At 35.0% G+C, this 25123-nt stretch overlaps 1 protein-coding gene across 1 annotated transcript in view; it reads right to left on the bottom strand.

Moving 5' to 3' along the window:
• The window catches only part of LOC121447632 (CMP-N-acetylneuraminate-poly-alpha-2,8-sialyltransferase-like), a 97575-nt gene that overhangs the window by 35989 nt on the left and 36463 nt on the right, over positions 1–25123 (bottom strand). The window contains 1 exon segment of the mRNA XM_041650994.1: positions 11535–11828. Within this exon segment, the coding sequence (XP_041506928.1) occupies positions 11535–11828 (294 nt within the window).

Below are 25123 nucleotides of genomic sequence, written 5' to 3'. Positions count from 1 at the left end.
TCTCCAGGGAGGAAGCACTCTAACTGATTGTCCAATAACAAATGTTTTTCCCTGTAAACATACAGGTAATTTTATATGGGCTCAGTAGGTTTATTTATGAATATATATGCATACACAAATGCATATATGCATGTCATAGCATTAATGAAGAAAGGCTGTGACTTTGAAGGAGTGTAGAGGAGGATATTTGGGGTTATTTAAAGGGAAGAAAGAGAATGGAAACTTGATTAAAGTAGAATCTCAAAAACAAACAAACAAAAGTATTGTTATGATGACCAAGGAATCACTGTCCATAAAATTGATTAATGAAAATCGGTTCCAACAAATTCTTAATTACTTCGTGACACTATCTCTTTCCACCTTTATGTTCTGCAGAAGAGGGAATGGATCCTTGTGCCGATGTCACATCTACAACAATGACAAAGAGCAATTTATCTCTATAGCAGCATGCTTCAAGCAACACAGTCTGCTTTCATTATGAAAACAATCTGACCTTGACAGTGAAGGTCTATACTCTCTGAAACAAAAGCAGTCTACGTTCATAAGAACTGACTAGCAAGAGTGATACAGTTGGCCTAGACATTACATAACAGTCCGCTGGAGTCACCCACATGGTCTTTCTGGGACAGTATGGAGGATAGAAGTTGAAACGGGCTTTGTACTTGACAGTTTAGATCACTGGCATTTGATTGATGCTCTCATCATAAATAAAATTCTTAACAATGGGAATAAAGCTAGTTAATGCTATGGCTGTGTTGAAGCCTCCTGTGGACATAAAATGCAGCATGTGTTTGCTTAGTTTCTCTGAACAGAGGTGTGATTTATCACCTACGTGCTTTTGGAATTGAGTCCCATTGTGTTGCCTTTGACACAGTTGTGTGAGGTGGACAGTGTCAGAGTTATTATGAGGAACGGGAATCTGAAGTGCTTGGACCTCATCTTCTTACCCCACAAGCCACACAAACACAGACACAAAGCCTTGGCGATTATTTTTCTTTTACTCTAACAATTTAATTACTCTTCCCTAGAATAATTGATAAGCTGTTTACATTTCTCTATACAAATAGCTCATTTTCTAATATTGGTCATATATTTTAAGGTACTAATTTCATAATTGAGACTAAAAGCCTTCCGAGCTACATATAAGCAAAATATTTTTAGGGTTAGAAATCCATTTCATATAAAGAGTTTCCACCATGTTATACAATATTTACTTTACCAACAAATATTCACAAGGTGATATCAGAAGAGAAGAATTTTACTATTTTTCTTCTCTGTGTTTTAAGATGCCTGTTTGTTTTCTAATGAGAAAAAAAAGGATGTAGATTTGGGCGGACAGGAAAGTTAGGAGGATCTGGAAGAGTTGGAGGAGTGAAAAAAATCTGAATATAATGTATGAAAACTAGTTTTTCAATAAAAATAATTTTGGTTCATGACATGGTCAGAACTTCAATTTATATCTTGAGAATTATAGCTTGGAGCTATTGGCAATGCAAGCTCTATAATATCAGTAACAATAATAAAAATGGTTGATCATGATCAGTCTCCCAGGAATACCCCTAAAACCTACTATTATCCAGCTCAACCGCAGCTAACCCACTTCAGAAACAGAACAAATTATAACCTTCTCTTAGTGTTAAAGGATAAACCAGGGTCTGGGGCAGAGGGGGCAAGGACCCTGTCACTGAGCCACCTCCTAAACTGACACTTTCAAAAGACTTGTATGTTCGATTCAATCGGCTTTTTTTTTTAAATTTATTTATTTATTAAAGATTTCTGTCTCTTCCCAGCCACCGCCTCCCATTTCCCTCCCCCTCCCCCAATTAAGTCCCCCCCCCTCAGCCCGAAAAGCAATCAGGGTTCCCTGTCCTGTGGGAAGTCCAAGGAACCCCCCACCTCTATCCAGGTCTAGTAAGTTGAGCATCCAAACTGCCTAGGCTCCCACAAAGCCAGTACGTGCAGTAGGATAAAAAACTTAGGTAGTGTGTGCACATATTTGCTGTGTAAGCACACTGCTTGAAGTACATAACTGATGATTAAATGTGCATTATCAATGATCCAAATAAACCAAATATCCATTTCCTTATATATAAATTAGACTATCTTAGTGCAGATTAGTTCAATTTCAATTAGTATATAATGTTCTATTTTCATCCTGAAAGTTCAGAGAAACAAAGGAGTTTCTGGGGTTAGTTGTGAACTGGGTACCCTAACTAGAAGAGTGAACCCTATAAAGACAAAGATAGACTGGTTTGCTTTTTAAAGAGAGACAGAAAGAAATGACGGGAGTTAGATGAGCCTTCTCATCTAACTGAAACGGGTTGAGGGGATGGGAAACCACAATCACTATATTTATGCTTTTTTTTTCAATTAAAAAGGAAGAACAAACTGTAAAAATTGAGAAACACAGAATAAAAGTCATTGTAATGAATATAGCTTATGAACCAAATGCATCAGCTTCCCGTAGCTTTTCTATGTACATGTACATATATATGTATATATAATATACACTTCTGCTGTGATTACTAAATTGCAGCATGGCATTTGAAAAATTATTAAAATCAGAGGTTTTTTTCCCATGCTAAAATGTTTAGAGAAATTTTGGAAAGTATCACAATCATAAAATACCATTTTAAATATTAAATTAATAGATTAAATAAATTGCTTAAAAATAAAATGTTTAAAAAGACACTGGTAGATAATATGGAAAAGAAAAATAAGTAACTAAATTATATTACTCAGTTGCTTTTCTCAGACCATAAGGCAAATTTGTAGTGGTTAGTCTTCAGGTTCTAATTAATATAATCCAGTTGCTATTTTTAAAAATTATGTATATATTTTAGTTTTGAAATTACAATATAATTATATCTTTTCACCCTTTCTTTACTCCCTTCAAATTCTTCCATCTATGCCTCTTGCTGCCTTACTATGTTACAAATTTATGACCTCTTTTTCTATGATTGTTGCTGTGTGTGTGTTTGCTGTCATGAAAAGTAGGAACACATTTTAACAACATACAAGAGAGAAGTATATGACTTGTGAGAAGAATACAGAGAAACACTACTCAAGACATTTTTGGAAAAAGGAAACAGAGACAGGACCTACATGAAACTTGAACTTTTAAACTGAGATTGAGAAAGAAAACACAAACTGTACGCAGACCACAGGGAGAACGCCTGTCCAGGAAGTAACCCAGTAACCCACATTTTAAAACATGTCCTTAGCATTTCGATCACTTTGAATCCACTCATGTGAAAATCTTTAGTTATGAGGCACCTACATGGTCATATTTCTTAGTATAGTGTAAATAATGAAAGCCGCAAGGAAACAATATTGTGACTAAAGTTTAATTCATTGGCAAAATGATGCTGCCTCGGGTAGCTCATCTGAATATTCTCAGAGAAAGAGAGAGAAATACTGTTTCAGAAAAAAGTTGCCTTCAATTTGAAACAACTACTATGCTTCATTGTCTTACTAATCAAAAAGATTAAACTGGGGCACATGTTTTTTTTTTTTTTTTTTTTTTTTTTTTTTTTTTTTTTTTTTTTTTTTTTTTTTTTTGATTTTTCGAGACAAGGTTTCTATGTGGTTTTGGAGCCTGTCCTGGAACTAGCTCTTGTAGACCAGGCTGGTCTCGAACTCACAGAGATCCGCCTGCCTCTGCCTCCCGAGTGCTGGGATTAAAGGCGTGCGCCACCACCGCCCGGCTCTGGGGGGCACATGTTTTATAGAGAAATATTGCAGTTGTATTGCACATAGGTCATAATAGAAGCCATATGGGAATGTTTGAGAACAAGCTGAAATCAAAACAATTAAGCCATCTTCTGAAATTCCTTGTAATAAATATTTTTTCCTTTTCCAAATCTTTCCATTTTGTCTTTTTAAAACACGACTTTGAGTTTATTCAGTACTCCGACCCAATTTGTTTGAATGACTGTGACAGACGCAATTTCCTCAAGTGTACCTAGGAGATATTTCTGCCTATGCTTGATTGGACACTCTGCTGGGATCTGGCCTGAATCACAATTCTGAAGGCTAGTGGTGCACACATGAAATTTTCCCGAGAGAAATACCTTACATTTACACAGCACTTGATCTGTCTTTGCACACGATTATGTAGGCAGATTTCCGCATCTGAATGACAAACTCAATAACTGAAATTTTAAATTTGTATTGTGTCATTAGTAAAATTGAAAAAAAATGCTTCATTCTATAAGGCATGCGGAATTTTTGTTGTTGTTGTTAAGATCTATAATTGTCACAGGATCTAGCACACCAAGTACTCTACAGTTTCCTTCCCTTTATAGAAACATTTCTGTGTCAAAGTAGAAGTCTACCACACAGAGATACCTCCTGTAGAGAGAAGAGAGCAGAACTTATCCATGTTTAGTTCCTTCTAACTTAATGTATCTCTCCTACCTTAGTTAAGAATCATGCTCCTGTGGCATCTGTAAAGTAATAATACATACAAGTGCTTTTAAGAGTAGATGACAAGAGAATGCATCAACTGCTCAGCAAATTTCTGGAAACTTTAGCTCAAAACAGCCTACTTCACCATAATTTTATTTGAAGGATAATGTAAAACAAGAAATAATGATGCTATCTACACAACTGTAGATGAGTTAGGATATTATGCTCTATGATGAATGGAAGAAACAATGAGACATTTAGTCACTTGAATAACTAATGCAGAAGAATATGTTTTCAACTCAAGGTGAAATTACTAGAATAAGTTCAAAAATACACATCAAATAACAACATACTTATAAAGTAGGGGATTTTTGTTATATATCTGATAATGACAACGTGTAATTTTTGAGAACTGGAAGACATTCCTGGTTTCATTTGAGTCAGGGATATATCGAGACTAAGGGGATTCACTGTATGTTCAAAGTGTGGTCTGTGTGACTGTTTGTTTAGGTGGAAACACATTTTGTTCCCAGTACAGCCTTATTGGGAAGCACAATTCATCAAGCTGAAGCTCCTTCTACCTCCGTTTTCCCAGTGCTGTGATTATAGGCCATATTAAACCCTGGAACTCCATCTCATGTGTGAATCGATAACCAAGAGCATGAATGGAGTAAAACAGATAATCACTTTTCTGTTACATAAACTACAATTAATGCCTGAAATATTAACATATTATATGCACTTGCTAGTATATATTCATATACTTACTAGCATACCAAGTAAGCGATGCCAATATACATAAATGTATATACGATCACATAGAGAATATACATGTTTGTGCTATTGCCACCTTATCTTTTACCTGTACATTTATTTTGTGATCATTATATTAAATTTTAAACACTTTGTGGACTTCCAAATATAACATTAGTTTTTGCATTTTCTAAAAAAATAAAAGTGCAAATTAATTATTTAATATACTACTTAGTAAAATGTGTAATGAAAGTTGTACTAGTATACAAGCTTTCTGTGTATATATTATATATAAATAATGTATGGGAAGATAAAGGAATGTGTATTTAGTACATATACATGCTTATTGCCTTTTAATATCTATGTAAGCAACAAATAGAATATACTTAATGATTTTTAAGAAATTTATATTTATTAAAATTAAAAAAAACTTTACTTTTATAGGAGTACACAAAAGGACTAAATCCAGCATCAACATGTCAATTTATCTGTTTGCCTGCCTATCTATCTATCTATCTATCTACCTATCTATCTAATTTCTATTTACCCACCTATCCATCTATTCATCCATCTATCTACAAATCTATTTACACATCTACCTACTTACTTGTTTATTCATCGATTCATGCATCTATATATTAACTTTTATATGCATGCACACAAACACAACTTTGTATACATGTATATGTGTATAAATACATCTCTTTAACTGTGAGGAAGAAATATTTAGCTGAGTAGTAATTGTTTTAAAGTGTATAGACATGATTTTTATTCCAAAATGTACTTTATACTTTAAAAGTGAATATTTATGAAGGCTGGGTCTGCTTTCATAGTAAACAAAAAAAAAATTCAGTTAGTTTTTAAGAGGCTGTAGACAAGAAACACCTAAGAATATTTAAGAAAACTTAGCACAAAAGTGAGCATGACATGAGAGTTTTACACATCATGTATGCATAAATTTATAGTTTTGAATAAATAAAATTCAGACGGCAAAGAAATGTAATTGTTATTAATGTCTTAATGTCTATACTCATTGTTTAATGGTTAGAAAATATGGCACGTTTACACAATGGAGTACTACACAGCAGAAAAAAATAATGCTTTCTTAAAATTTTCAGGAAATGTACGGATCTAGAAGACATAATATTGACTGAGGTAACCCAGACCAAAATATGTACTCACTCATAAGTGACTTTTAGACACAAAGCAAAGAAAAACAGCCTACAATTCACAACCCCAGAGAACCTAGACAACAAAGAGGACCCTAAGAGAAACATACATGGATCTAATCTACATGGGAAGTAGAAAAAGACAAGTTCTCCTGAGTAAATTGGGAGTGTAGGAATCATAGGAGAGAGTACAAGGGGATGGGGGACGAAGGGAGGTCAGGTGGAATTCCCCTCTGTATGCTATGAATATGTTTTATTGCCATTGGTTAATACTAAACTGCTTTTGGCCAATGGCTTCACAGAATATAGCAAGGCTGAAAGAAATATATAGAGAGAATGGGTGGAGTTAAGGAGATGCCATGTAGCTGCCAAACCTCACTGGTAGGTTTCAACCTTGTGATGATGCACAGATTAATAGACATAGGTTATTTTAAGATATAAGAGTTATCTAGCAATACACTTAAGAGATTGACCAAGCAGTGTTTTAATTAATACAGTTTCTGTGTGATTATTTTGGGTCTAGGAGACTGGGAAACAAACAAGTGGCCTCCTACTATAGGGAGGGGAGTGGAGAAAAATATAGAGCTCTATAAAGACAATAAAAAATAAATAAATCTGAGATTTTAAACCTGTAAATAGTTTTATCCCAAATTAGCATTGCAAATTCCTTACTAATAAAAGTCCTCAAAAATTTTTGCCTCAGCTGAATGTGTCAGGCTTTGCTGATTTCTTGTGGGAGACCTTACCTTTTCTGAGGTGTGGATGGATGAAAGGGGAAAACTGGGGGGAGGTGTGGCAGAGTGAGAGGAGGGAAAAAGGGGCAACTGTGGTTGATATGTAAAAATGAATAATTTTTTTTAAATGGGGAAAATTCTAACAAAGAAAAAAATCGATAAAAGTTAAATTAAAATTTTTACAAAAATCTAAAATAGTCTGCAAAGAAAAGGATCAGCAGACCCAGGGAAAACAGGGAGAGCATGAGAACAAGGCCACTGAATCAACTTAATGGGACTCTTGGGGGCTCACTGAGATCAGTAAACCTGTAGGGGCCTGATCTAGGTCCTCTGCTGAGTAGTTTGGTGTTCTTGTGAGATTCCTAACAGTGTAATTGGGGGTTAACTCTGACTTTTGCATGCATATGGGATCCTTTCCCTCTTACTGGGTTGCTTTGTCCAGCCTTTGATATGATGGTATGTGCCTGGTATTATTGTTAACATATTATGCCATGTATATTGATGTCTCTGGGAGGTTTGCTCTTTTTGCAGAAGAGACCAGCTGATGAGGGGGTGGATCTGAGGGAGAGTGGAGGTGTGGAGGAGAGACTGGCGTCAGGAGTTAGGGGAAACTATGATCAGGATGAAATACATACGAGAAGAAAAAAAAATGATACTAAGGAAATTTCATTCAAAAATGTACAATGACTTTAAAAGACATTAAACAAATTTTATCTCACTATTCAGCATGTACATATAAACTGCTATATATACAACACTATGTTCCCTGGGTAGTGGCAATGAAGAAAAGTTGGCAATTGACCAACCCAGCTACCACCCAGCCAAAGAACCAGGGTTTTGAGTCGGCCCACCCCAAGATCCACAGAATCTATGAACTGTTGGAGCATGTGAAGGGCATTAACCTAGAAATCCAAAAGAGCAGGATCTCAATGACACAGGACAACAGAATATCCGAAAAGAGACCCAGTTAGAGCCCATTAGCAGTGGCGTACCAGAAACAAGAAGCCTCAAGCCCCACCAATGACTCAAAAATGCTTGTGACTAAGGATGAATGGATGGGATGTGAGAGAACAAGGAGAGATGTGGGACCCAATGCATGATGTGAAATCCACAAAGAATCAATAAAAGTTAGAAAAACAGTAGGATAATCATGAAGCTCATGAAGCATAGATTTTGTACTATTTCCTAGGACTTTCAAAAATAGACAAAATAAACCCATTCTGTAAGTTAATAAATGATGATTAAGCCTTTATAATGAAATTTCTGAATTCAGTGATGTGTGGGCGTTTTATAGTCAATTTTTCATATTCTTGCTCCATATTCTGGTAACCATTAGATTTTAATCCCAAATATTCGTTCATCTACTAGGTTACCTTTTGCTATTTTACAAGACTTCTCTATTTTTTTCTCTGGTTTCATTTCATATGACTTTCAAAGATAGGTCATACATTACAATAAAACCTAAGACTTTCCTGAACTTGGGGGTTGTTAATTTATTTTTTTAGTTCCAAAAAAAAAAAAAACAAAACTAAATTAAGTCAGAGTTTAAAGTCAGTAGTTTCATTATTTTCAGATAACATAGTCTGACTGTATGATAACTTCCAATTGATCCTTATATTCAGGGACCCTGATACCCTTCACTACATCAACATTCTGTTTTTAACTGCAGCACTCAGAAAAGCCATCGTGTTTCAGCCAGCATCATAGTGATACTCTATGGAAACTGTGTGTTCTGCTCCCTTAACCTTTCATCAGTCAGTCAACACCAGTAACCAATAGAGGACCTGAAACTATTTCGTTAAACTGTTTAACCACAGGTTTTCAGATGAAAAAGCCAGTAGGGCTTACCGCTCTAAATATGTAAAAACTTATCTGTTAGATTTTGATCTTGTTAATTTCAGATAAGTCTTGTTTTATCATTGCCTTTTAATCTTGTTTTACCAGTGTTTACAATTTATTATTCTCTTTTAGGATTCCAGCTACACAGAACATGTTGAAATGACACGGCACACTGCCTGTAATGTTAGTTTTATAACTCCTTATATGCCTTTGCTTTTTGATACACCATGTCTACAACTTTCAATCTCATTTGAAAGATGACTGGCTACCCCAGAACTATTTTTTATGCATACCACCTTTCAGGATTCCATCTCTTTACCTTAGAGGAAGGTACATAGTTATATGAGTAAGAATGTCATAATACACCTTCTAGCAAAGTCAAGAATCAATCCGGATAAAACTACAGAAAACATGGTGACCACAGTTTAACACGTCACACATTATGGCTATCGGATTTATCTCAAAGCTCTTTGTATTACAGCACTTACTAATTATTGAAATGGTTTTCCAAAATATTTATGTGAGAAATATAAATAAGATGAAACATAAAATATTGACAACTGAAGGAAAAATAATTGATTTTTTTTTACACTTTACAAGGTGAAATAAATATAACTGTTGACTTGGTTACTATAAAGGCAAGGCAGGCAATTCACTTGAGTGTCCCAGGAGCTAGTTGCCTACCTAGGAGGGAGCAGATGCTTTCAAGCACAAAAAGAAAACAAAATAAGACATGAAAATATCTATAAATCTTTCATTAATATTTTGTTAAGTATATTTGTTTCTAACTGGTTAATAACTTCAACTGTACAGTTGAAGTTTCAATTTCATGACTTGTTTTGGTATTTAACTGCAGAATATTAGCTAGAATCTAGTGAACATATATCAGTTGACATATTAAATTTGTTTTATGTTTGTTCTAATCAGGAGTTGAGTATGTGGTTTCCAGTCCTAATCATCTATCTCTGGAGAATATATGTCTAAAATTAGAAAGAAACCTATTTTTAAGAACAATGTGATACTCAGCACTGATATGAGTTTTTAACATAATGCATTCAAATTGTAATCTCTGTTTGGAATATATCATTCTTTCAGTCAAATTTTATTAAAAGGATATTGATCATTTAGAAATAAATGCTGATTTAATTATAATCTAAATGAATATATATATATATATGTATATATATGAAACTTGTCATCAAACATAGTAATGAATATTGAATAATTTGATCCAATTATAACATTTAATTGTGAAGAGGATAGTACCACGTAAAGATTTCTGGAGGCTTAAATGGGAAATGGTAAACATTTTCAGGGAAAGGTTTCAATAATAAAACAAAACAAAAAACTTGAGAATAGTTCCTATTATACAAAGAAACTATTTTAACTCTGGACTTGGATCATTTGTTTTTCTTTTAGGAATTCTATTCCTGTATTTATTTGTTCTCCTAAACCTGGTATTTATGTCCCCATCCACCATGACCAACCTATATCTTTTTTTCCTGTGAGTAAATTAATTAAAATATCTATTCATATGCAGGATGTGACATCCCACATTCAGAAATATTATTGTATTTCACGCATAATAAAGGTGATTCCCTGCTAGCAAATTCCCAACTTACTTTCCCAGCCTGTGCTTCAGTATTCACAATGGGCTCTCTCTCTCTCTCTCTCTCTCTCTCTCTCTCTCTCTCTCCCTCTTCCCTCTCCCCCCTCCCTCTCCCTCCTCTCCTCCAAATCCCATGTTATTTGTCTCACCAGTCTGACTTTTATCCACCAATCCGTTCTTTATTAATCATTACAATTATTATTCTCTTTTTAAATCTAGTCAAATAATAAGTCTGCGTTTTAAGCTTTTGCGAACTTGAGGAAGAAATTACACATCCCTGCCAGTATGCTCTGCTACAATGTCGCTGAAACATCCTATGCCTGTGGGTCCCCCATACAGCCTCTGCATTTACCAATGTTTTCTTCATATTTACATGTACAGTATTTAATACTTAAGACACACCCATAAAGAAACAGAAATATTTATCGTGAGTCAACTTATTTAACACACTTACTGTGTGAATAATACCACTGACCTTTCTGTCATTTCTGATTTTTAAGTAATGGATTATTCCTTATATAATTTTCGTGATGAATTCATTTTCTTAAAAGGGAAATGGTACCCTCATTCGTAAAACTGGCAAGTGTGATACTAGTGTGGAGCATGAAGATGGTCTCGGTTAAAAACTCCTGTCTTCCTGATTGTCCTCTTCCATGTAGATAGTTGCTTTCTTAACAAACCTAACACTTGTTTGCGCATCGCATTGCCTAGTAGACATTTAGCATGTCATCAGTTTTACCGCCAATTCTTATTACCCTCAGTCACAGGAAGAAATAAAAATCGGTACTTTGTTCATGAGCAGGCATCATTGTCAAATTCAACAATGTGCGTTTCCAATGCGAGAGAAAAAACAACTAAGTACACAAATAAAATTCATATTTGAAAATATAGAAAGCACTATAAGATAATGAAAATGTGTTTACTGTGGAGGTCTTACTGATGCTCCTTCCTGGCTAGAGAAAATCTTTAGTTACGCGTTCCATTGTGCCAAGGACAGACTGGTCCTTTCCAGCCACTTACCCTCTGACAGCATGGATCAGTCTCAGTGATGGATAGGCAGTTCGCACTTTCAGCTTATTCTTAAGGATTAATGCATTAACCCATTCCACGTGCTTCTCTCCTCCTTTGACCATGAAAGCAGGAATCCAAAGGACACTGTCATTCAGCATGGAAAGTCTACGCACAAATTTCTCTCTGTCACTCTCATTCCGAAAACCTCCAAATGCTCTTTGCACAACTGATGGATTCATGGTAATAAAATCTGATTTAGTCCCCACATCCGCAGCAAACTCCACCACGGGCGCTAGATTACACCTGAGGAAAAATTAATGGAAAAACGAAAAATAAATACGAAAAATTCACTCGTAAAATGATGTGAATGAAAAGAATGAGGAACTAGCATGTTTCTTATCAATAAGCATATCAAAGCAAAACAAAAATCTTCCCAAATCTGCCTGGCAAAATTACATATTCAATCAATCAACAAAATATTAGAAATATTACTTTCAATAAAGAAGTTAACTCCCAGCAGAGCTCCAGTTCATCTAACCTGTTAAGAGGGTTTTTTTTTTTTTTTTGTCTTCACAAATCTGTATAACAGGAGTTCATAATCAATGAATTTATAAGGATAAATCTACGAGGGCTTTGTTATTACGCAGCAGGAAATCTAAGCGATATGTTGTTCACGTAAAGAAAACATAATATACTTTCTGGTCGGCTCTGTCCTGTTTGTCGGGCTTGAGTCTTTTCCACACCTTTATAATTATTGCTGAGTAATTTTGACTTTTTAACACTCTGTGGTAAGGGAGTCTATACAATTTGTGTAATACTGTCCATTGCCTTCTATAGACCTCTATATTGAATAAAATAACAAAATAAAATTATGTTTTTCAGTCCGACGTCCCGAGATTTTAGATGTGTAGGAGAAATTCCCTCTCTAATCCTTCTGAGGGTACCCTGTAGATTCTTTCATTCCAGGGCCTTCTGCATCCCTGGGTTCATATCAAGGAAAGAAATAGGATATGAGTTTCTGATTTTTACCATGAAATCAAGATGCTTTAAAAAGAACCTACACCTAACTTTATTCATGCAGCATGATCTCACTCTCATATTGAAAGACAATGTAGGAAAGTATCTTCAATACATGCCCAACTGTTTGTGATACTGTATTGAATATTTCATATTAATCACGAATCAAGAGACCCTTAATACACTTATTTTAGCTTGGTGGTAAGCATGCTTCAATTAGTATGTAACACTTAAATTTTCCTCAAACAAGGCTTTTTTATTCTGTAAAAGTAAAATGTCTTTCAAATGCATTCCATCTATGCATTCATGAAAGCACACCTGCCTATATCTAAAATACAGCTTCACCCCTTTTTTGTCAATCCCTCAAAAGAATGAATATAGATCTTATAGTTCATTAGTTTTACTAAATTCTTTATTTCTCTTCCATGAATGTACACATCAATTAAATTCCAAAAAACTTAAATTTTAATTTAAATGGAAATTGTGTATCCTACTATAGAAACATTGTCTTAGATATAAGTCTATATCTCTCTTAGTTAACATATGTTATTTCATAGATCTCTTACAACTTTATCTATAACAATAGATATTTTATATCTCACACTATTAGGTAAAGTCTTTATTTTCTAGGGTGAGCTATTAAAAGGGGAAAGGAAAAATATTGACATTTAATATTTGCATATTAGAAAGTAAAGGTAATATTTTAACATATATCTATATGCATATGCATGCTGTGTCATATAATAGAGATTTTACCTTTTCTTAGTCCGTGTCACTAATTTACTAACTGTAAATCACTTCTTTTATAATGTAGACAGTCAGAATAGGAAAGCCCTGAATGGCTGATGCACTCAGAAAAGCAGAAAATTCCAGGATGGTGTACAAAAGAATAGAAAGTATATTTCACCTAATACTCTAATGTGAACCATTGTCAAAAAAATCTGTTATGAGAATCATGGCATACTTAAGATCTAACACCTCATATTATTTGTTTGAATTTACTGGGTAACAGGATCTCCATGTAGCCCATTTTTTCCTCAAACACCTATAGATAGTTTTAGCCTTATATGTCTACAGTCTAAAGGGTAACCATGCGCTCCAGATTCTTCTGCCCCCACCTTTCAACTGCTAAGACATCAAGTGTGCACAGAAACATCTGAAATATTCACACCTGCATCACACCAATATTTTAAATATCTAACATGTTAATCAATCTGATCATAATTTGAGTTTGGATCGTGTAGGGAAAAGGCTATTCTAAGGGTTATTATTATAGATGATACCTCGAGTAACTTGCAAGATCACAAATTAACAGTAAAGCTGACAAGATCCTGTCAAGATAGATGACATCATACATATCTTACTGCTAAAAAAAGAAATAAAAACCACCCACAAAACCTCAGCAGATGATTTCTCTTTCTAGATAGCATCTATACTTCATGATACCAATAATATAAAAATAATCGGGAACAATTCTGCTGAAGAGAGAGAAAGTTTTTATTGCTGAATCATCTGCTGAGTGAGAAAGAGTTATGATTATTATGTTTATATTCCCTAATAATCCCATAACTCCTCAGCATGCACTATTTAACATGAACTAAACACAGTTCTGACACACAACTGTGTGGGCATGTACGTGATAAATGAACATCATATTTAAGTACATATAAATTCTTACCCATAGACCCATAGATTAATGTGTCTCTCAGCCCTCATTGGGGAAGCCTCAATGTGAAGTAGACAGTCATTAACACAGAGACCCACATTGGGACAAGACACCCAGAATAAGGAATTGTGGTATGCTTAGTCCTAAATGGATCATATATGTCACACCCCTCCCTTCAAGCCTTAAGGATCATTTTGGAAGAGGAAAGACTATAAGGTCTAGAGACGATGCTGATACAGTAAAGCAGATGCAATATGAAGTTACAGGAATTTTAACAGCATGAATAAACTCTATGAAAGCTTAAGCCAGATCAAATCCCATGTGGAGAGGAAGAGTGGGAACAAATTCCTACCCCAGGAGCTATTGCCAATTGATAGCTGCTGGGGGGTGGGGTGGTTAGTTCTTTTAAGAGTATGGCACTTCCTAAGTCTACTGCCCTGCAGTGGAAGACCACATATCCAAGGATGTATGAGGAGCACGAACTGGACTTGATGGGTGGAAATAAAGAACACAAGGTTGGACAGGCACTGAAGGAGGATTGGACCTGTGAGGAGTGGAGAGGGGTCTGAATGATCAAAATTATTGTTCAAAATTCTCAAAGGACTAATAAATAATAAAAATTAAAATTTGGCAGAACCTTAAGATAAGAAGAGCTAAAAAGAAATTCAACAATTAGAGATCAGTACTAACTGAAGACATTTTTAACTTTGGAAGCATAAAGACTCCTCTATAAAGCTTTTGTTTGTTTGCTTGTTTGAGAATAGGGTTGATCTTAAAGAAAAAACAACATGCTTAATGCAAAGAAGTGAAGTTCAATGGATGATGATGACATAAAGAACATTGTATCTCCTATGAAGGTCAAAGCTGTATCTATAAATTCTCACTAGCTTGACTGCCAAAGGGCATTTCGACCTGCTAACGTGGGTGGAAGAGAGTTTATCCACACAGAAAGAGCTATAGAAATGCAGAGTAGGAAAAAGTGTTCTCTGAAAAGAAGCACTTCAGTTGGTAATCCAGTTACAAATAGTGAGCTCTGAACACATACATATGAGTATGCATTATACAGTCTGAGAAGGTTATATGAAGGAATTTATGTGCATATACATATATGCAGATAAAAATTAACAAATAAAATGGGTTATAGGATATGGAAGAAAAATATGGAGGGTTTTATGTGAAGGTTTGGAGAGTGGAAAGGAAAGGGTAAAATGATGCCAAATATTATAATCCCAAAAATAAAATTACAAAAAGAACAACTGGAGATGGTAGAATAAAAAATAAACTTAACCATGGTATTCTAACAGCTTGAGCATAGACCAATCAGGCTTCAAGAAGAATGGTAGTAAATATAGTGAAAATTAGAAGACAAAAAGATACACCATAAAATGTAGCTTACGTTGGCTATAAAAGGCCATTTTGCCACTGTTGTGGAAGTGAGTAGCCTGTTTCCCCCTCCCCACCCCCACTGGAAATAAAGAATAGAACCATGATGACTACATGTAGCTGGCAAATTACTATACACATAAGCCAGATATCTAGTCATATAATTAGGTGAACATCACATATTCAAGTAAAATATTTAACAAACCACTATAGTGAACCAGCAGTTCTTCCCTGCAGCAGTGCAGATAACTAGTTAGCCTAGGTGCTGAAAGCAGCAATGTTGCTGATAAAGCAAACTGTAATTGTTTCTCAATACAAAGTTTCATCCTTTCTAAATATCTTCTTTGAAAGTGAAGAATGTGGGGTTAAACAGAGTGCCTCAAACAGTCAGGAAGTGCTGTTTGGTTACTCAGTTTCTTCTTAACATTGTGAGACAGAGGTGGCCAATTTCAGAATGATAGATCTTTATAAGCCAAACTAGTGTGAAAATATGAGCAGTTATAGCGATGAGTTCCTTTGTCTTTAATCAAATTAATTCTGTATTTTCAAATTATTCTTAACAAATAAAAAATTTAAAAATGCACAAACTTGGAAGCCTTGGCAAGCTTATTCTTAACTTATAAATTCTGTAATTCCAGATTATTGACAGCATTTGCAGGAATGAGATGGATCCAACTATATTGCAGTATTGAACTTTCTTCTGTGACCCCATACTGTAAATGATTGTTTTTCTATAATGCTCATGTGAAGTGAAAGTGCTTCTATTTTTCAAGGCTATATAAATTATCTTATAATCCACAAAGAAAGTAATAATTGCTGCATGTATGAATCCTAAAGGATCATGGCACTCCCGAGCAAGAAATTACTTATTGGATTTATCATCATTTTCAAAAATTCTCTTATATTATGTTTCTATATTCTAAATAAATAGAATATCTCTCATTCATTCATTCGTTGAGAACTCACTGTTCAAACATAGCACTATGTTCAAAATGCTTCCCTAGCTGTTTTAATGGTCATGTTGTTCTTCAAGGATCTTATTAATCCTAAATATAATGTGGACAGATATTATCATTACTGTCAGCAAAAACTTGATCATTCAGTTATTCACTGTTTATTCACTCAAGTGTTTTTCTTTTCAAATTTATACTACATATATACTTATTCACTGAAGACTCTTAGCTGAAACATGACTTTCTGTGTATCTGGACGGTGTTAGTTAAATACTTATACAAGGTATATTAGATTAAAAGAAGTGGTTCTGAGTGGGTTGTATTAAGTATTTTCCATATCCGTGGTTACTATTCAAACAAGCTCCATATATGTATGTATGTATTGCTATGGCCAAATCCACCTACTTTTCTTTGAGTTAACATTAATCTCTCAGCCACAGCTAGTGTTAGTATTTGTCAAACCATATCTATCCTATAAAGGAAGTTTTCAAGATATCTTCAATCTTCTATCTTAGTTCTCAACTTGAAGAGTCAAACAGAGGGACAGAGAAAGTCTTCCACCTGTCATATTTTAGACTTTATGTTGATCTTGATACTGTTGATAAAATTGGAATATATGACTTGCCAGCCAACTCAATTTTCTGGGATGAAGTTCTGAGGCTACATATAGACGTAATACCAATCAAATGAAATGCATGAAAGCTTTTGAAGTAAATAATTATCATGCATTAGTAAAAATATCAAAAACCATCTGATAAAACTTTTTATTTTCTTTTTCATATGAAACAGAAATCCACCTACATGCAGGTATTTCTATCTGAAAACAAGGTGTAAGAAACAAAACTGGAAAGTCATTTGCTTGTCACAGGGCAGGGTGCCTTGTCCTGTCTTAGGACTGGAGGGGAGAGGGGGAGTGTGTGAGGGAGTGGAAGAATGGGAGGGAGTGGGAATTTGGACTAGTATTTTTTTTAAGTAAAAAATAGTAATTAAAAAAAAGAAGAAACAAGAAATATATGCATTTTTCATAAGGTGTTCCTATACAAATATACAAACACACGGAGATAACTGCCACATGTGAATGTTGTTATTGATACAGGAATTGATGGAATCCTCAACTGGATATAAATGCAGAGATGTCACCTCATGAAAACACCGATGAGTAAAGACATAAGAATTTTAAGAATTTTTTTTTTTTACAAACTCAGGTAATCTTTTGCATTACTAGAAAATGTGGAGTGAATAGTGGTCTTCAATGTCTAAAGAAATCCCATTCTAAAATGGAAGTTTTATGCACAAAGAAACCTTTTAGACTGCCGTTCTTGTACTTCAGTTAGACAAAGATGGAAATGTCAGAAGTGCTACAACCACAAGGATATTCTAGAATGAACAATTTAAGAACCACCTATGAGTGAGTACATATGATAATTGTCTTTCTGTGTCACTCAAAATAATATTGTCTAGCTCCTTCCCTTTTCCTGTAAAAATTCAAGATGTCATTATTTTTTCCTGCTCTGTAGTACTCCATTATGTAAATGTACCACATTTTCTTTATCCATTCTTCAGTCAATTGGCATTTAGGTTGTTTCCCGGTCTGGCTTTAATTTAAGTCAAATAAAATGTTAAACACGTCTGATATTTGCCCAGGTTTGTGTTAAACTTGAAGAATAAGCAGGCAGTCAGCATCATTTTTGTTTTCATCTACCTCAACCAGTATACTCTAACTCAAACCTATGTGGCTGATGATAAACTATTTTAAGTTTAACTGTTCTCTTTTATGTTTTCTCTCTTTGTAGATTCTCAGTTTAGAAACAGAAAACACCCATGAAATTGTATATGTATGTGTGCCTATATATACACATATATTCCATTTTGAATAGAAAAAAAATATTATTTAGTAAGCAAGAAGCAAGTTTAAAGGTTCATTGACATGCCTAATTGTACATAAAAATGAAAGTACAGATTGAAATATAATAATCAGGAAACCAAAGCTGTCACACTGAAACTTAATAACTCATGTATGATGAGCAATTTATTGTGATTATAAAAACTATTTATGGACCCTGATCATGTGCCAGAAATTTTATTATCTTTGCATATAGTATAGTGTGATTCTAAAATAGTCACATAATAGAGACACCTGTGTTAAACATTTGCATTGACATAAAAACTGAATCAAAGAAAAACTGTCCAAGATTTCACGTCCTATAACAAGAACAGGCAAATTTGAAGCTCATGCTCTTTCCACTGTTCTTAGGCAATAGGCAAGTTCTAGAGAGAATTTGGTCACAAGTTGTGTTACAAGTGATTTTGAGAATGACTATGATCTCCATCACACTACTGATTCCAAGTGTATTGACTAAAGAGGAGTTCTATTTTCCTCACTCTTCTATGTACTCCTTCCCAAAAATCAGGTGATTTTTCAATAAGAGTTGGCTTAGGTGAGTGGGATGTGTTAATCTTATTATAAAATTTAATGTAAAAACATACATAACAAAATAATTATATTTCTATTCATCTCCTGCAAAATTCTATCATACTAAAGTCATGATTATTATTTAAAAAGTACAGGAAAAGTAATTGATGAAAGAACAGTGAATTAGTTTTGGAATACATGTATTTCTCTGATGACAGATAATAAAAATGTCAAAATACTCTATAAAATATTTTTAATAAGTGTATGAGTAATAAATACAAAATGTTCACATCATCTGGGACTCAAAGGAAGGCACTTAAACAAGACAAACTATCCAAAATTTTAGATAAGGAAAAAAAAACAGATTCCTTCTTATTATATTAACATTATTAACTTTAGCACGCCAATAGACAAGATTTGGAGATCAGGACACCATCATAGAATGTTTCCTTGCAAATTCACAGTTTTAATCAAACTCAAGCTACATATTTATCAACTTTCTCTTTAGGTTCTGGTTAATATTTAGTGGTGTGGCTAATTCAAGTCAGTATTTGTTTTTCAAGAAAGATTCAAATAAGGGGGATGGGGAAGATTGAAATACAGCAATAAACAGGGGGGACAAAGTGGGGTAGACACCACATGGACAATGATTGGCAAGAATTATTTTCCTTAACTAAAACCTGATTGCTTAGTAATCAAAGATTGTGTACTAAGCAGTATTGGAGACAAGGAAAAGGTGACTTCCATTTCCTCTGTGTCGTTTTATATTTATAGATGAAAATTCTGAAATGTCAACTGACCGCAGAACTCAAATTAGGGCACTACTCATCTGGTTCACAACCTAGTCCTCATTACCTCAGATTCTCAAGGTATAAACTCAGGGAATATTTAAGCTTCCATCCCTCACTTACTAATAGTCATAAGCACACATAACTGCAAGACAATATGTAACAACAAAATACCAAAATGTTAGAATACTTTTCCTAGAAAGTAAGCAACACTTAAATCATCTTTAATGAAGTTGGCTTCCTAGGATGTCTGTGTTTTATAATTCAAGGCTGTCCTTTTTTTTTCTTTCCTTCTACTCTCACCTCTTCTGTTTGTGGAAAGCAGTTAGAAACCAACTCTAAGTAACTTAAATGGGGAGTTCTTTCTCGAATGGATAATAAAATTGCCATAGCTTATTTAGATCTGTTAAGTCTCCAAAAGTCTCCTGCCAGAGCACTTATAGACATTTGGAACTCTCACTGTACTCAAGACTTCCTCTCATTGTTTAAGGCCACAAATAAGAACATCTGTTTAGATCGCTTGGTCACATGGCCCTTCCGTTGTTGTCAGGTACAGAATTAAATAACTGCTTTGTTTTCATTTGACAACTGACAGCAGGCCCTTTACTGTGTGAGTAGACCTATTCCAGATAAGAAGATTGGTAAGTCAGACTTCAAGCAGTTCCAGAGAGCAACGAATGTCCAAATGGTCACTCAGAATCCATATGCAGTGGCTACCAGTTTCTAGAGATTTAGTACCAATCAAGTACATGCCTTGCCCCTTAAGTGAGCCCAATGACGAGTCCTAGCCGTCCAATTTGCACAATGAGAAAAATTGTCACCTATCATGCCTTTTGCATGAACTCCTGACTCCTACTGAACTCCTCCGGGGCTGCCTTTGAAACCCTTCAGATATGCATGTACACAGGAAAACACTGTCTGTAGAGTTCTCTTCACCCCTCTGAATCATTTCCTATTTCCTAACTCTTACTCCTGCTGCCCCGACAAGAGCAACATCTTAGAGATTTCTCATAATTTTTCCTCTTTCTACTCGTTTGGCCTCTGATGGCGTGTTCTTTCCTATTCCTCCATACCCTTTCTTTTTACTCAGCACTGTTCCACCTTGGCTACATCTTGCCTATATTTTTCCTAAAACTTCAGTAAGTTTGTAATTTTTAATTTCATCTTTCTCTCATCTTTTGCTAACATTTACTATTTGTGATCATTCTCATTTGCAAGGCTTCACATAAGTGAGACTTTAATACTTATATTCCAGAATTTATTTCAGATTTTTTTTATAAATGACAATTTGATTAGTTAAGATTAAACATTCATTGGCAGGAGTGGACCTTCAGAAGCAAGTCTCAAATCATAGGGTAAGCAAATATCACCCTTGGACAAGGAGCTAGCTGTCTTGCTTTCATTTGAGACAATAGTAACAGTCACTCTCTCTCTCTTTCTCTCCCTCTCTCTCTCTCTCTCTCTCATTATCAAACTGTTTGCTATGTCAGTTTTAGCATTAGACTATGTATTCCTCAGATCATATCTACTTTCTTTCTTTGTGTCATTCATGTTTACCAGTAGTGAAGTACATAATTTGCTAAAAAAAAAAAAAAAAAGACAGGTAGTTAAATAGCTTGCCTTGAGTGTATGAGATTCTGAGGTTCATTCGTAAACCCACATGAAAATACCAAGTGTAGTAGTACACATATATGACTATGTGATGTAGAGGCAAAAACATGGGATCTCTGGGGCTTACAAATCAACCAGTCTAGCCAATTCAGTGTGCCTCAGTCCAATGAGAAGCCCTAAAGGAAAGGGGTAGTATTTTTGAGGATGCCATTTCAGTTTGTGCTCTGATTTTCATGAACACTTGAACACAATTGCACACAAACAAACACAAAAATGTGCACACATGTATACATACTCATATACCATATTTGACTAAGTATATGGAAATATTTGGTATCCATAAATTCTAAAATTCATTGCAAACACTCAAATATAATTGCAAACATACACATACACAGAACTATAAACATTGAATTTCTCATAAACACAACAAAGTACAAAAGTAACATGATCATAAATCCACTTCCCTGAGGAGCAAGCTGGGTCACACAGGGCTTCTGAGTAGGCCTTGGTCATTTGTCTCAGAGCCAGAGCAGCAGAGCTGTCAAAGTATCTAATCTATGCTAAAATATGTTTAATATTTGAAGTAAATAATTAATTAAATACATAGTTATAAAAACGTATGTTCAATTTTATGCTCCTTGTTATCAGTGTAGAGATCTACCATTATGATAATGAATATGACCTTTTTATTCCACCATTTTCATAAATCTCTAAACACTATCATATGACTAACTTTTTGTCTTTTCACAAATGTGAACACACACACACACACACACACACACACACACCCAAGGCCAGCTTTAACTTGAATCATTATAGCTATTATATTCCCTGATATTACATATAGTCTTAAGACAAAGTGTATCTGCTAAACTCATTTTAAATAAAATGATAGTCTTGGATTTTATAAAGGTTTTAAGAGAAAAATGTTAGTATTTCACTGTCTTTGCCTTAAAAATTTATTCATATTTATTTTAAATCAAACACTGCACCTGGATTTTTGCCTGATTCTCAAACTCTGGGGTTCCTACAGATATATAAGCTAAACAATAAAGGTCGCCTAACTCCACCCCCCGCCAAACACACACACACTGAGATGTCTTTGCTATATATGATTTATTTAACACTGGGTCCTGGAAACTCAATATAATTCTCAGAAGATTCAGACAGTCTCTACTCTCTAAGCCTCTAGGACACTATCAGGTTAAGCGTGTAAGCATAGACATTTCACGTTCTTATGCCAGAAGAAGGAAAGAACAACCGCACATCCATTGCATCATTCTTATTCCAATAGCATATGGTGTAGGTCTTGTCAACAGTCACACGTTAACATGACTGAAAGACCTCTATCCCTCCCATATTGTTCTTGCTCTTCCTATCTCATTTTTTACAAACTTCTCAAAATTCCATGAAAAAAAAAAAACTTCCCTGAATACATTCTGCCATCTCTAGTTCTATTGATATCTTCTTGGGTGAGGTACCACCACATTTCGTTGAACTCTTATTGCAATTAGTTTCTAATTAATTTCATTAAATAAACTAGATTCATTGGTGAGTCATGAATTAATTTGGGGTCATGAATGAGCAAGTTTGGAAAACTGGGAGAATACAGGAGATTAGGATTAAAAAAATGAGAGTATTCACATCACATACTTTATGAAAATTTTGTGTAATCATTTTAATTATTGCTCATGTGTCCAAATACAGCAATTGCAGTGGTAGGAGTGACAGCAGGGGTAAATAATGATGTAAAATGCATTATTTATTATTCACCATTTTAAAAAGTTATTCAAAGTCGTTGCTCGCAAGGCCTTTCCATCTGTATTCAGCTTTTGCAGGGGTATTCTGCGGTAAAATGCACATTTTATCATGCTGTTCTCGCAACTCAAAATTGAAATGGCTGCAGCCAAGATTCTAACAGTGGCTTTCATTACAGACCTCCTATTTCCCAGAGATTTCTTGTATATGCACTTTCTATACCTTATACTCTAGTGGCATTACCTGACACATGGACCATACAGTTTCTACCACTCTATGAATGCCAATGTGTACATGAACCATTAACTTGAAAATGTCCTGTGGTTTTTTTTTTCTTAAATAAAAGGTAATACCCATTTACAGTGTTTTAGAAAAAATTGATAGCATTAATTTATTGGCCTACTCTGAAGTATTTATTTATAATGATAAATATAGTAAATTATGTAGAAGAAATATGTTCAATGAATTAGGAAAAGAACAGAAAATGATGACCATTATCTGATGTACTTTGTATGTGAATGTGTTCATTGAACAATCCACAAATACTCATCTTGAAATTTCAGAGGTACTATGTTCCAAACCATAAAAAATGGGCTATTGAACTGAACAAAGAATTTTCAACTGAAGAAGTTCAAATGGCCAAAAGACACTTAAGGTCATGCTCAACCTCCTTAGCAATCTAGGAGATGCAAGTCAAAACAATTTTGAGATACCATCTTACACCTGTCAGAATGGCTAAAATCAAAAACACCAATGACAGCCTATTCTGGAGAGGTTGTGGAGTAAAGGGAACACTCATCCATTGTTGGTGGGAATGCAAACTTGTGCAATCACTTTGGAAATCAGTGTGGTGGTTTCTCAGGAAACTGGGAGTCAGGATCCAGAAATTCCACTTTTGGGAATATACCCAAGAGATACCCAATCATACTACAAAAGCATGTGTTCAGCTACGTTCATGGCAGCACTAGTTGTAATAGCCAGAACCTGGAAGCAACCTAGGCGCCCCTCCATAGAAGAATGGATAAAGAAGGTTTGGCACAAATATACCTTAGAGTTCTACTCAGGGGTAAAAAGTAATGACATCTTGAATTTTGCATACAAATAGATGGAAATAGAAAATACTTTACCGAGTGAGATAACCCAGACCCAAAAAGATGAATATGGTATGTACTGACTCGTAAGTGGATTCTAGCCACAAACAAAGGAAATTGAGCCTATAGTTCACGGTCCTAGAGTAGCTAAATAAGAAAGTGAACCCAAAGAAATACATATAGTTATCCTCCTGGATATTGGAAGTAGACAAGATCGCCAGGCAATCTTGGAATCCCAACAAGGTGGTAACATTGTTTTCTTTGTCCTTCTCAACACAATGCCAAAGATACATGTTTTTTCTCAAACAATGAGTCTAGGAAAAACTATCTATTTTATAAGAAGTATGCCAGCAGGTGGGGTGGGGGTGAGTTGGGAGGAAGGGAAGATGGGGAGAAAGAAGGGAGAAGGGGAGAATGGGGAGAGCTTGGGGGAATGGGATAATTGAGATGGATGAAGGGTGGATATGGGAGCAGGGAAGAAGATATCTTAATTAAGGGAGCCTTTTTATGGTTGGCTAGAGTCGTGGCTGTAGAGGGGTTCCCAGGTGTCCAAGGGGATTTCCCTCAACAAGGTCTGTGGGCAGCAGAGAAGAGGGTGCCTAAACTGGCCTTCTCCCACACATTGATGAATGTCTTGCATATCACCATAGAACCTTCATCTGGCAAGGGATGGAGATAGAGACAGAGACCCACATTGGAGCACTGGTACTGAGCTCCCAAAGCGCAGATGAAGAGCAGAAGGAGGAAGAAGATGAGCAAGGAAGTCAGGACCACGAGGGGTGCACCCACCACTGAGACAATGGGGCTGATGTATTGGGAGCTCACCAAAGCCAGCTAGACTGTGACTGAAAAAGCAAGGGATAAAACCGGACTCTCTGAATATGGCGAGCAATGAGGGCTGATGAGAAGCCAAGG

This window comes from Microtus oregoni, unplaced genomic scaffold (assembly GCF_018167655.1).
Source record: "Microtus oregoni isolate MIOR12 unplaced genomic scaffold, Mior012 000004F_ref0000308, whole genome shotgun sequence".
NCBI lineage: Eukaryota > Metazoa > Chordata > Mammalia > Rodentia > Cricetidae > Microtus > Microtus oregoni.
The sequence above is the reverse complement of the archived record's forward strand: the minus strand, read 5'-3'. Positions and strand labels throughout refer to the sequence as shown.